Here is a 14,284-nt window from a genome sequence, read left to right as displayed (position 1 = left end):
GGGGGGGATTGGAATCCACTGCTGCTTCAATGTATATATAATGAGTGATTATAATCAGGGTATTAATATTTTTCCTTCTAAATATCAAATGAGTTGAATGACTTCTCTGGAGATTTTACTTTGTTATAGAAGTTACCAGTGTGATCACTGAAATGTTCTTTTCATGTATTCTTTAATGTCTGTATTTGATCTCTGAATGCAGTAACAGTGCTTGCTCATTTATCCCGGCTTCCAGAAATGAAATAGGGTCTTGTTTTGTGTATGAGAAAGGTCTTCAATGTGTTAAAACACATAGGGGTCATTGAAGTCTATAGTTTAAGGGACCATTTCTTTGTTAAAGGCTTACTTTCCAGACTAAAGTGTATTATCCTTGAGAGAAAGAACTTGTTACCTTGATGTTTTGAGAGGACTCTCCTGTTTATAGAGCCTGGCCAAATCCAAACTTGGAAAAGCTGTGTGTCGGTGTGTGTGTTAGTCTTCTTGGTTACAGGTTAAGGAACCACTGGCATTATTGGAGATTGACTGAGTTGTTGTTCTGGACATGCTGGCACCCAGCAATGCAGATCTGAGACCTGGAAGATCATGACGTGCCTAACTTCAGGGTCCGAGTGTCAGCCGCATAATAGGTGCAGATATGCTTCAGTCTATCTGTATATGTGTGGAAAATGACTCGCGCATCCTGCTGTGTGACGTGTGCGCAGACTGGTGCATAGATATATATACACTAGAATACATGCCGCCTTGCCTACGGCATTCGTTCCAATGAACTGCCGTGGCCAAGGCGACATCTAGTGTATATATATCTATGCACCAGTCTGCGCACACGTCACACACCAGGATGCGCACGCGCGCCCTCAGATCACTTGGACGTGGCTGTGTACAAGAGTTAAAAAACGATATAAATACTGTTCGTTTTCTCACACAAACCGCTCGTTTCGTGTCTTAGGCCATCAATGTGTACTTACGATGGGGAATTGTTTAATTTGGACGATGGGGAATTGTTTTAATTTGGACTCTGTGTATGCTCTTTGAGATAGTGACCATAGACCTGCATTATAGGACTGGCAGACAAGAACGGTTTGACCTAAAAATATCAAAATTGAAACTACTGCGGAAAAAAAGACACCTACATCTTGGATGCCCTTGAGGTAAGCTAAAACATACCAAAATTTAATTTCAAAGTGAACTATCCCTTTAAAGGCTTTAAATCAAACCGCAATTAAAAAAGAAAGAAATAAGAAATGATATTTTGTTTGCATTGTGACATTATTTTCATGACAATTAAGCACATTTAAACCTCAGTGCTCATTACCGTAAATCTTTACAATGATCGTTACCATAAAAATAGCACTTTATTTTAGTCCTCCTCTGTATGTGTGCATGTTAATACAGTAATTAAAATAACTAATATTGAACCATTATAAGTCAATGTAGTTTATTTATACTCAGTTCTTTCTTTTCTTTCTTTTCTTTAGAAAAAAATCGAATCTGCATTAAAGTCGGCATGAAATAAATATGCTTGTCATGAAAATAATGGCACATTGCACTAAAGGCAAGTTATTATTTTTCTTTCAATTTAGAAAACAATGTATGTAATAATTGATTTTATTTCAGCAACAGAGTACTCCGAGAGCCTGATGTTTTCATGTATCATACCAATATTTATTTAGAAGGACATATCTTTAGGGAAAAATTCACTTTACTTTCAAGGTAGAAGCTGTCTAGGCTAAAAAAGCATGTCTATATGATAGGTGATTCCCGTGTAGATCAAAGACGTACGTTATATCTCTGCATTTAAAAGAGCTTTGCTCATGTTGCCTTGATCTGTTACTGTTAGGCCCTGAAGAAAAACAGCAAGATGAAAAAAAAAAAAAAAAACACTCACTATCTAGTTAATGGCAAGAGACTTTATTTGAGATAAACTATTTAACCCAACATATTCTGTGAATTGTTATGACCAGCCTAATGGTTAAAAAATGTAACATTTAGCTTTTTTATTTAGTGGTGTCCCCCTTTGTTAGCTACACTGGATCGTTTTCACCATTTATTATTTCTGAACATGAAGCAAAAAATTATTTTCAGAAAAACCACATGAATGAACCACTCACTCCATGAAGCAGTACGAATTATGTAAACAAATAACAAACATTAACACAATATACAATTATTGACTTTAAAGGCACAATATGTAACTTTTTTGCTTTAAAAATAGCAAAAATCACTATATCTATGTTATATATATTTTTTTAGTTGTGTACTTACATTATCCCGACTGTTTCCAACAACTTTCAAACCAGGAGAAATTTTAATTTAATTCGAAGAGCTCATGGCAGGCCTTTCTTGAAACAATTTTGTTTCAAAATATTGTTTAAACAATATTTCTAAAAATCGATTTCTCTATAATGAAAATGAATGGGACATCCAACATCTGGCTGTGCACTCTTTATAGCCTTTCAAAGATTTGTTAATTTATTTATCACACACTAAACACGGTGACAGCGAAACGATTTTTTTCAAAGAGTGACTTTCTCAACATGCTGCACCATCTTTGATAGTGATGTATATCTTACAGCTTCTGAAACATTGTCCCTCGAGGAACCTGAGGTTAAGTGCTTTGTTACGGGCATGGATCAGCTCTTGTGGGCCTTGATCTCACAACCTTTCAGTTACCAATCAGGGGTGTGTTTCCCATACAACAACGTAACTTGCTGCTTTACTACCATGGTAAAATGCATAGCTGAAGAAATCAACATAGCTAGTCATGACTGTTTCCCAAAACCGTTGGCGTTTTGTTTATTTATTCTAAATAAAAGATACAGATGTTCTGAATGTCAGTTTGCTTATTTGGCTCAAGATAAGGATTTATTGAGTCCACATTTCATAAAACAAGAAACTCTGCTTCTAACCGCAGGTTGAGAGCTGTCACTCCAAACACACAACAGTGTGATGCTGTTTGTGAATGTTCGTTGAAACTAACTGATAATGACAGAACTTGCGACCATGGACTATACCTGACGATGCTTTTGGGAAACACACCCACCCCAGGGCTGCGTTTCTCAAAAGCATCGCAAGTCGAAGTAGATTGTAGAACCATTGGCAACAATGATCTCTACGATCAACTTAGCTCACGATGCTTTAGAGAAACCCAGCCCAGAACAGTTAGTGCTTTAAGGTAACAACTGAGGTGTGGAGCATTTCTACGCTATGGACCCTATCATACGCGCGACGCAAGTGTTTTCTGCTAGTTTCAGCCTGACGCAGTTATCATTTTCACGTCCTGTACCACGTTGTTTAAATAGCAAATGCATTTGTGCCTGTCTGTGCACCCATGGGCTGCTGGTCTGAGAACGAGTGTGTGTTCAGGCGCATTGTTGGAGTGTTGCTATTATGAGAAACTGAAATAGACTGAGCCAATTTTTTTTTTTTTTTGTTATTTAAAGAGCGCATTAGTAATGTGCGCCTATAGGCGGGTCCACAACACATACAGGATTAAAATGTAAAAGATTATTATTGTGTACATAATAGGGCTGTCACTTTTGTGAAAAAAAGTTAGATTTTTGAGACATAAGTGTTCATTGAATCGATTGTAAAATCGATTTTCCATGTCTAAAGACATTTCCATTTTAAACGCCAAATATAGGCAAATCCACGGACAACTAACAGGCATTAGGACGAACTTAAAGAGGGCTCGCTGCGCTTGAGATGCGCACAAGTCAGCAATATTTCTGATGATTTATTGGCGTGAAGTTTCGTGCACAATGACAAACAGGAGTGCAACATTCTCGAAAAACAATATTGCCATACATCAATGAACAACATTACTGCAGGCTTCAACATGGCTGTGTTTACCATTAGAAATGTCAAACAAATTTCGCCTACGTAGGTGATTGTAGACCGAATCTGTATCTGTATGCATGAGTCTGAATACCAGCAGAATTCACACTTTTGTAGTAAAAAGAGACATTATGCAGAAGTATAATTTGCTGTTATGTGTGTTTGTCAGAGCCTGCAGTTGCTGTGTGACGCGCGTTCGCTGCGGGCGTAACGTGACGAGCTGAACGCGCTCTGAGAGAAGGCTGTTAAAATCGATTCCCCATTTTCGTTTTCGAAACTTGTGTTGGTTGGTCTGATCGATTGTGCAATCGATTTTCTAACGTAAAGTGACAATACTAATACATAAAGATATGGTGGAATCCGGCTTGTCCCGTAGATGGTCTGCTTGCTTTTACCTTGCGCACGAGCAGATCCGTTTCCTCGCTAGAGAAGCGTTCAGTCTTTCCGCTTGCAAATTCTGTCATGTAAATAGTGGCTTTTAAAGGGAATGGGAGATGAGACGAGACTCTGATTGGTTTATTGCACGTAAAGCTCAAAACACACCCATTACTCATTAAGAGAATAGAGACGACCTTTTTAGACCATGCGCCGGGAGCGCCGACCATTTTTCCCGTTGTTAAACTAGCAAAATTGGATTTGGACGCCCTAAAGGTGATGATACACAGGGCAAATTTTTGAGCAATGTTGCTGGGCAATCTTGCCGAGCAATTGTTTCTTGTGCACTTTCCCATTGAAAATGGGCAATAAATTTCTATCTGGATAATTTAGATCGGTCATGGTCCCTGTGTCTCATCTGGTTGCCCGTTGACGGCAACATTGCTCAGCAACATTGCTCAAAAAGTTGCCCTGAGTATCATCACCTTAAGTGCACTTGTGCGCTTTAAACCATGCGCTTAGATCGATAAAAGGGTCCCATGCCTGCTTATGTGTTTCTTAACTCTGAGTGCAGCTCAAAAGCACATGATCTGAAGGACTGGTTTTAAAGAGGCGTTTATTTACACCCTTTTCAGCATGCTGTTTTATCAACATTACCTGCCTGGCATCCTGTATTTGTTTGCGGATCACTTCCTTGATAGTGGGGCTGTTCTGCCTCGGCGGGTGGAAGAGCAGGTCAATGCTGGTCTCAAGCCTTCGGTGCGGGACTTCTGGCCAGCCTAACTCCAGGTTTGGCGGGTCAGTGTCTGAGTGTGTGGGCCAGTATGTGCCCGTGGAGGACGTGTCGGTCTGCGGACAGTCCACTTCTTCTGAGTGGTTGCTTGTGGGCGGCTGTACCGCGCTCTGTGTAATATGCTTGATTTCCTCCTCTGAGAGGAAACTGCAAATGCCTTCCTTTTTGATGAAATTTTGATAAGAAACTTCTCCCTCTTTGACTAGGCAGTCGATGGCTAACCGATACGCTTCCTTGTAATGCGGCTGTATGAAATCTTCTGCCTTGAACTCTCCCTTTGAGGAGGACAGCAGTGAAAATTCGGATTCCATCACGGTGTTGATTTGGATCCCTCAAACGCCGCACAGCCTTCGCCACCTAAGAAACAACACACATCATGTTCATCTGGGACAATTCTGTACATCAATAATATAACAAATCATCTAGGGCATGTATAATTGCATCTTGCATCGATATTTTGTTGCAATATAAATTGGAGCTTTTTTCTAGCTTTTTCATCTTTGCTATTAAGGCCTGGTTTTACAAGCTTTGCACATTATTAGGTTTTTGGTTTCAGCCACTTACAGAGTGCTTTGGGGATAACATACTTTTGTAGGACAAAAGCCAGAAACGAGATGCATTTTAGCACTTCCTAAATTAATTAATTTTCTACAACAAAAATTAACCATCACTGAACTTACTTAAGCTGGGCTATGATGCTATTTTCTTCTGGAAACAAACTTTGTTGCATTATTTTCCTGTTATTTCTGTAAAGCTGCTTTGAAACAATCTGAATTGTAAAAAGCGCTATATAAATAAAGGTGACTTGACTTCCGGTTACATCGTCAACGGGTTTTGGGTTAAAAGAGGATTTGGTGAAATGCCTGTTCAAACTCAAACTTTCTAGAATTTTTAAATAAAGGCTGAAAGAGTTGTCGGAAGCCTTGAGTGAGAATCATAAACTTTTGTTGGTCACGGAGCTTGTTTTCTGCTATAATCCAAAAGCCAATGGAAAAATGCTATTAAGTGTCAAGGGAACCAGGGTGATGCAAACGTACGGTTTGGTCTAATAAACAAATATCATCACTGCACCACTCTTTGTTCAAATGCCTCCAATTAGACCCTCGAAGGACATTCATCACTGGCTTGTAGACAAGTTTTTTCATACAACCCAATATATACTGTAGCTTTGAGATTGAGGTCCTGCCACTTGTCCCACCTCTGTGGCATTCATGGTTTGTTTCCTTGCAGGGACTGCTTGTTTGAACATATTTTTTCTCCTCACTTATTTGGTGTGAAATGATGGATCCCACACATCAATACCGTCACACTTGTGAGCTGTTTATATGATGTGCCTTTAAAGACATGGGACGCATTTACACTGCAGGTCTTGATTCTATATCTATTGACTATATCTTTTAAAAGTGACCCATATCCTTGTTTCTGCCACAGAATAAAAAATAAAAAAGGTAATTGTGACTTTTTCTGACTATTTTTCTCACAGTTGCGAGTTTACATCTCAGAATTCAGAATTGCGTCATATAAAGTTGCAATTGCGTGTTTTAAAGTCAGGAAAACGTGAGATATAAACTCGCAATTCTGACGAAAAAAAGTCCGTATTTTTTTCCTTAGAATTGGACATTATAATTCGCAATTGCAAGTTTATATCTTGCAATTCTGACTTTATGTCTCCCAGTTCTGAGAAATAAAGTCAGAATCCTAAGATGTAAACATGCAGTTGTGAGATACAAAGTCGCAATTATCTTTAAAAATGTTTTATTCTGTGGCAGAAACAAGCTTCCATAGATATCTGCATTTACAATCCATACATGATGAAACAACCCAAGGTAGACGGACTGACCCAGAAAAGCTTAGGCTGAAAAGGAAGTAAAAATGTGTGCTTTTTCAATAACGTACGACTTTCCGATCTGTCTGCTTACATGGCAGATGCAAATGCACGTATCCAATTCATATCAGATTTATTTCCACATATGAATGAGGACTGAAACCAATCTGAGATTTGCTGAATTCATGTGCTTTTTTCCTGCTTACATGGTCCGATCTAAAAAATCTGAATTGGGTCACTTGAATCATAAACTGTAAATGTGGCCCTAATATCATAGGCCATTTCCTCTTTTTTTTTTTTTTTTTTGTCCAGTAAAATCCTCCCTACCCTAAACCACGTGATACCAAGTTGCAATAGAAAGTAGAACATTTTCGTCAGGAACTATTCTGTTAATTATGTCTAAAAATTTTTTTTAATGAGTCCACATTTAAAGATAAAACACTGAGTAACAGCAGTGAGTAAAGTCTCCAGGTGTAACATGTTCTGCTGATGATGAAACTGAGTGACTCACTGTTCCTGTAATGAGAAAGCTGCTCTGTAATTAACATTTCTTCGACTGAAAATGTGAGAAATTGTCAATGTTATTGCATCACACTGCTTTGTAACTGAGTCAAGGCTTCTCAGACAACAAGAACCTTAATTTCCAACTCAGTAAGTTCTGTTTGCTGGGTGCAGGACAGTTCGTAGATAGTTACAAATCTTTAAATGTTGCCCACTAAGGAGGTCTAGAGTAGGCCTAAAGTTATCGCTCAATGGCTGTATCTCAATGGTTATATCTCAATGGTTGCTCAACTGGTGCTTTTTGCTCATTGACACTCAGAAACAATCCCATTAACTGCATTTGACATTGATAATTACTTGGGAGCTGCAGGAGAATTATGTTATGACAAAGATGATTTTCCAGTACCACCAAACCCTTAATTCACTATAGTGACTGTAGTCCATTTCACGCTTTTAAGAGTCGGTCACTAAAAAAAACTTGCAAAACATCTACTATAATATAATGATATATTTACAGTTCGTATGAGGCTTTTTTAAAAATCTAGTGGCATAGAAATGATGTACTTCACCTTCAAAGAAACAAATTAAGACTGTTAATGAAACTGTTAATGCGCAAGTCAATAGACCTTTGATGTGGTATTAGCCAACATTAAGGATTTCATAGAATATTGTGGAGTAAAAAATAACCTACTTAACTAATAGTGACTAAGAGTTATTCAGAAACAACCAGATCATTCATTTGGAAACTGTCTGTCACGTTATATTAGTGTTTTTCTGTTTCATTTTCATTTTCTTTTCTTATTTTCCCTATAAAGAAGCTTTTGCGCAATGGAAAGTTTCCATGGATGTTAAAGGTTCTTGATGGAACGCCATCAATGCCATTAAAGAACCTTTATTTTTAAGAATGACTGTACCAATTAGGGACAGGTGAACAAAACTGTAACATGCATTCAGAAAACCATACACTAGAAAACCTTAATGCCATTAAATGTTATTTCCCAGAATCCGTCAGTGTTAATCATATTTCAAATTCATCCCATCAGGCATAATTAATTCATTCAACTTGACTTGACTTGATCAGCAGGTGCTGAGATCTCCACAGGCCTAAAGCAATCACATAGGGTGGGTGCTCAATGCTTGGAGTCGATCTGAGCCCCACCTGCTCTGATTAATATGCTGACTAAATAACAACGGCAGGTTTAGTCAACCAAAACTAAATGCAGGGTGTTAAATAAGTTTCTGTGAGAGAAACTTGTTACTGCAATAATATTATCTTCACTGGTGTAGAATTATATTGTAATTGTATATTTATATATAACTTGAAAAAGTTAGTTTAGTTTCACTAAACAATTCATTTTGAGAGATTACAGGCACATTTTTATGAAAATGAAAATAATGGTTCAATGCAGCAGAGGTGGACAGTAACAAAGTACATTTACTTGAGTACTGTACTTAAGAACACTTTTTGAGTATCTGTACTTTACTTGAGTATTATTTTTTCTGGAAACTTTTTGCTTTAACTTCACTACATTTGAAAGACAAATATCGTACTTTTTACTCCACTATAATTCTGTCAAGGTCCTTGAGTAGAAAGTAATGTCAGTCAGGGGATGATTTTGGTTGGAAATGAAAGTCGGATTGACGTCAGAAACCGACTGATGTTGGTTTCTGACTTCAACCCGATTTTCGTTTTCAACCACAATACAACGTCTGTCCAGCGTTGGAGATTAATGTCAATCCGGCATTGGATTCTGACATCAACCTGATTTTCATTTTCAACGTTGGGTTTGGTCTTCTAAATGCAAATTTGGTCATTGTTTTGGAGCAAACTAGCTTATAGATAACAGTAAGGTTAACATATTCATACTAAAAGCCAAAAAACTTTAAATATGGCACTATTTGAGGGAACGGCCATTTGGGTGTCCGAAACCATTGTGGACGTTATTGAGTGACTTATTCAATCTCACATTCAATCCCACAACTGGAAATAAATGTGATATTGATATGAGGGAAGGCAGGCATAGATTCAGAGGCATAAGGTACTGTAAGTATTACACACAACAATGCAACAATAATAAAACAATGCATTGACATTTACTTTTGATACTTAAGTACTTTTAAAAACAAGTACTTCTGTGCTTTTACTTAAGTAAAAATTGGTCTTTACAGCTTTTACTTGTAACGGAGTAATATTTGACCAGTAGTATCTGTACTTTCACTCAAGTAAGGAAGTTGTGTACTTCGTCCACCTCTGCAATGCAGTTTATGAGAGTTGTGTGGAAGAGAGTCATTATATTGGCTGTTACAATCAAAAGGGTTGCGATTCTTTTCTATATTGAAATATACAGTTCTACAGTATTATAATTTGTCTAGAAAGTGAACTGATCTGTGTGCAATAGCATGTAATAGTGACAGTAAAGTTCGACTTTAAATTTCATCCATTTTAACAACAGATGCAATGAAGTCTTATGTCAAGTATACGTGATTGCGTTCAAATGCAATTTCACATTTTTATACGCATACAGGCATATTTATAATCAAAAGATCTTAAAAGTTCATTCACTTGCAAAAGCACAATTTCACTAACTTCATTCAAAACAAGAATAATAAATGTAAAAAAAATTGAGAGATTTCAGGCAACTTTTCTAAGATTTGTTCGTCTAAGAGACCATACGACATCAGCACTTCATAATATGCTTTTATTCATTTTTGCCCCCTCCCCCCTTGTTTTTTGTTTTTCTTTTCTTTCTTTTACATCTCTTTGCAAATCATTTTCAATAGGTAATTTATATTATTTTTCTTGTTGACTATTGAACTAGTTTGCAATGAAAAAAATTAAAAAATAAGACATCAGCGCATTCCAAGATAAAACTACAAATAAAATCCATGTTTAGAAAAGATTGTTTGTCTGTGAGAACCCTTAGTTAATCCTATACCTTTTCAGAACTAGTCTGTAATAGCGTCATGCATTGTGCTTAAGTACTGAAGCGTTTCTTTCAATATGCAAAAACAATACAAGCAGATACATAGCAAAGTAACCTGTCTGCAACCTACCTCCAAAATATTCAGCATCTACTTCATGAACACTTGAGGATGACATTCAAGCCTATGCCATTTGTAAAAAGTTACTTACTCAAGAGGAAATCATTATGCGGGGTCTCTTAGCATTCTTATCCTGTGTTGTTCCAGTGCAGATGAGGTATGTAACAAGCCAAAGCATTCGAAAAAAACCCTGAATGTGTTTTAACACGCGAAGTGCTGAGAACCTGGTGAAGGGTGGGGACTCAAGTTTTCACATGCAAATAATAAGAGCGTCTCACTGGCCAGAGGCAGTAAACCTGTCTGACATACCGAGGACACACCTCTTCCCCTCTATCTTTCCTCCCGTGTCTCTATCCTTTCAGTTCATAGTTCACTCAGATAAGGCTGACAGTTTCTATTTCTGACAGACTCTATCTTCTTCTCACTGACAGCGTGAGATGTTTTGTAAATGTGACATGTACAATGTTTCAATGCCTTCCTTCTTGTTGCACTAAATCAAGTGCTTCACAGTGGGTACAGGAAGATAAAGCACTCAATGTTGGCGTCTTGCTGAGAGGAAACCGTTTTATGAATCAATCCATTTATTGGTAACACTTTAGAATACTGTTCTTTCATTAATGAATAATTACACAGGAACAAACGAGTAACGAATTATTAACATTCTAGTAACTACTATTAACTAACAAGAAACTCTGATTAACGAATTAGTAAGTAATAGCTCTCGGATGAATGTAGTAGTTCACTATTAGCTAAACAATAACTACTATTTTTTTCATACCTCCCAGAGAACTACTATCTACAGGTTCATAATTAACATGAATAATGCATAATTTATAATAAAAGGTAATGGTAACCCACTAGTAATGACTCAAGTATTACTACATCATTCTAAAGGAACTACTAATTATTTGGATCAGTATTCTAAAGTGAAAAACATGATAACTACCTAATATTGACTGAAGTCATTGTAAGCTTTTGAGATTTTTATAAGATTTTGAATAGAAATTCCTTCCAATGGATTTGGTAACACTTTAGTCATTACTAGTGTGTTCCCATGATCTTCACTTTAGAGACTGATCCAAATAATTAGTAGTTCCTTTAGAAAGATGTAGTAACACTTGATTCATTACTATCCAAAACCTTACAAAAGCCAACACAGTCTCACCCCCAAACGTCACATACTGATGCGTCTTGACCAAACGGCAACATACGACGAAAAGGGTACCCCTAAAACGTCCATATGAGACGATTCGGGTTATGGGTAGGTTTAGGTATGCGTTAGGGTACCGCTAAGAGGCGCTGCTGGTGCGCTTATGTCTTCGTCTCATATGGACGTTTTAGGGGTACCCTTTTCGTCGTATGTTGCCGTATGGTCAAGACGCGTCAGTATGTGACGTTTTGGGGTGAGACCGGGCTGCAAAAGCCTTAAAAGCTTACAGTGACTTCAGTCAATATTAGGTTGTTATCATGTTTTTCACTTTAGATACTGATCCAAATTATTAGTTCACTTGATTCATTACTAATGGGCTACCATTATCTTATATTAAACATTGTGCATTATAAATATTTATTAACCTGTATAGTTCTTATAGTCTTCAGTGAGGTATGAAAAATAGTAGTTATTGATTAGCTAATAGTGAACTACCACATCCGACTGAGCGCTATTACTTACTAATTCGTTAATCAGAGTTTATTGTTAGTTAATAGTAGTTACTAGAGTGTTACTAATGCATTACTCATTTGTTCCTGTGTAGTTATTCATTAATGAAGGAACAGTATTCTAAAGTGTTACTCATTTATTTTTTAAAAGCATGTTTTGATTATGCTGTTTATGTTCTGTGAATTGCCGACTTTTATAAAAGACCTCCAAAGATCAAGGAGGCTGTCAGAAAGCTTCTGGGACGTATGTGCTTGCCATAAATGATCATATCTCAACTTCAAGTCTTCATGTAGAAAAACAAAGGGAGTTTTCATGTGGGTGGTTTCGTCGGTTTAACTCCATACAGGCTCTTTTGTAACATTTCACCATCCTTGTCATTGTGATGATTCACTTGTAGGATTGAGAATTAAGTTTGAGAACATTTCTGAAGAAAATAACTGAATGGTTTTCATGTTCTGTTCTCGATGTAAGACACAGAAGTGTTTCATGTTCTGCTATTCAGTGTTTTAACTTGAAGGTGCTTCTGGTGCCGTGAAAAAAATAATAATTGCTTTGTCTTGAGGGATCAGGGTGCTGTAAGAATCAAATGTGACACCAGAGAAAAGACCAGAATACAAACAATGCAATACAGAGACCACAGTGAAACAACATATTTTTATCCTGTTTTTTTTATATATATATATATATATATATATATATATATATATATATATATATATATATATATATATATATATATATATATATATATAAAAAAAACTGTCAATCTGTCAAATGCATGTGTTATTAGTGCATGTGTATTTAAGCCTTGTGAAACACAAATCGGTGTAATTAACTGGTCGGACATGTGACCAGGCGCTGTAAAAACCTTAAATTCGGCAGCAAATGTCAGCTGTCTTTGAGACATGCCAGACTGGTTTCTACATAATTGGGAAAAACCCTGTTATTACCTCCACCACACACATACACACACACACACACACACACACACACACACACACACACACACACACACACACACACACACACACACACACACACACACACACACACACACACACACAATCACTATCTTTGTGGGGACTCTCCATATGGTTTTTATGTCCAAAATGTATATTCTGTCCCTTTACACTACCCCTACCCCTAAACCTACCCATCACACAAAACTTTCTGCATGTTCAAAAAATAATAATTCTGTATGATTTATAAGCTTGTGTACCTCAATTTAGGTTCACAGTGACACGAGTCCCCATGCGTCTGTGTGCATTCAGGTTTAAGTCCCCACTGGGATAGAAAAACATGTGCACGCACACACACACACACACACACACACACATACACACACACAAACACAGGTAAGTCTTGTCTATGTCACAAACACACCAGAGGGCTTTTTAAGTGTACGAGGCATATCATTTGGCTGCATTGTTCCGCCATGGCTTGAGGATCTCAGAAGCAGGTGCAGTCTTACAGGCCACATTAGGCACATTTACACATTCACAACAGGTTTCTGTCCCTTGAGGTAACTGCATCACACTCGAGTAATGCTATCCGAAAGGGAAAATCTTAATGCAAGCAGCCCACACTGTAATATACGTCACCTGAGATGCATCGGCTTGTTCCAGCAAGCAATCCTTCAATAGTGTGGATGACGGAACACAATCTTACTCATCTGACTATATGTGATTATTTCAATGTTTGTGGAGTGTTTATCTGCGTTTCTATGGCCCTAAAGGACAATCGAGGTTTCCAAATTCATTAAATCACATGATTTAAAAAAAAAAAAAAAAAAGGGAAAGTAATGAGATTTTGGAATGAAAATGTCATGAAAATTATGTCATAATGCACAATGTTGAGTTGTGTAAGAGTCATAATATCAGTTGTACTGCTGTGTGTTGCACAAGGGTTCAATTGTGATTCTGTTCATCTTGAAATATTTATGTGCAGTTCTCCAGCGTTATAATTTGTCTAGGTAGAAAGTGAACTGCTATGTGTGCAAAGGTATGTGAGAATATGACATTAAAATGTATTAGACTTCTAGTATGACTTTAAATTTCATTGTTAACACTTTAGAATAATGGTCCATAATTAATAAGTAACTATGCAGGAAGTAATACAGGACTAATGAGTAGTATTACATTAACACTTCAGCTACTACTATTAACTACAGTTTTTCTCGATTGCTTAAACACATTTCTTGAAACTATGCCTCATATTCTCAAAACTATAAACACAAATCCATAACGTCTCACCC

At 37.1% G+C, this 14,284-nt stretch overlaps 2 protein-coding genes across 3 annotated transcripts in view; both read right to left on the bottom strand.

Moving 5' to 3' along the window:
• Positions 1 to 10,568, bottom strand: part of fam83b (family with sequence similarity 83 member B) — a 32,780-nt gene extending 22,212 nt beyond the window's left edge. Inside the window, exons 1-2 of one of the 2 annotated variants that reach the window (XM_079855529.1) lie at positions 10,462 to 10,568; positions 4,867 to 5,359 (exon numbers count right to left, since the gene is read on the bottom strand). In XM_079855529.1, the coding sequence (XP_079711655.1) occupies positions 4,867 to 5,313 (447 nt within the window). In that variant the 5' untranslated portion in view covers positions 5,314 to 5,359; positions 10,462 to 10,568. Of the gene's footprint in view, positions 1 to 4,866; positions 5,360 to 10,382 lie in introns of both variants that reach the window. The other variant, XM_079855530.1, reaches the window with a different exon arrangement.
• Positions 1 to 14,284, bottom strand: part of mlip (muscular LMNA-interacting protein) — a 217,067-nt gene that overhangs the window by 97,061 nt on the left and 105,722 nt on the right. The window lies entirely within an intron of this gene.

This window comes from Squalius cephalus (assembly GCF_949319135.1).
Source record: "Squalius cephalus genome assembly, chromosome: 21".
NCBI classification, from domain to species: Eukaryota; Metazoa; Chordata; class Actinopteri; order Cypriniformes; family Leuciscidae; genus Squalius; species Squalius cephalus.
Note: the sequence above shows the minus strand (reverse complement) of the source record. Positions and strands in the feature narration are given on the sequence as shown.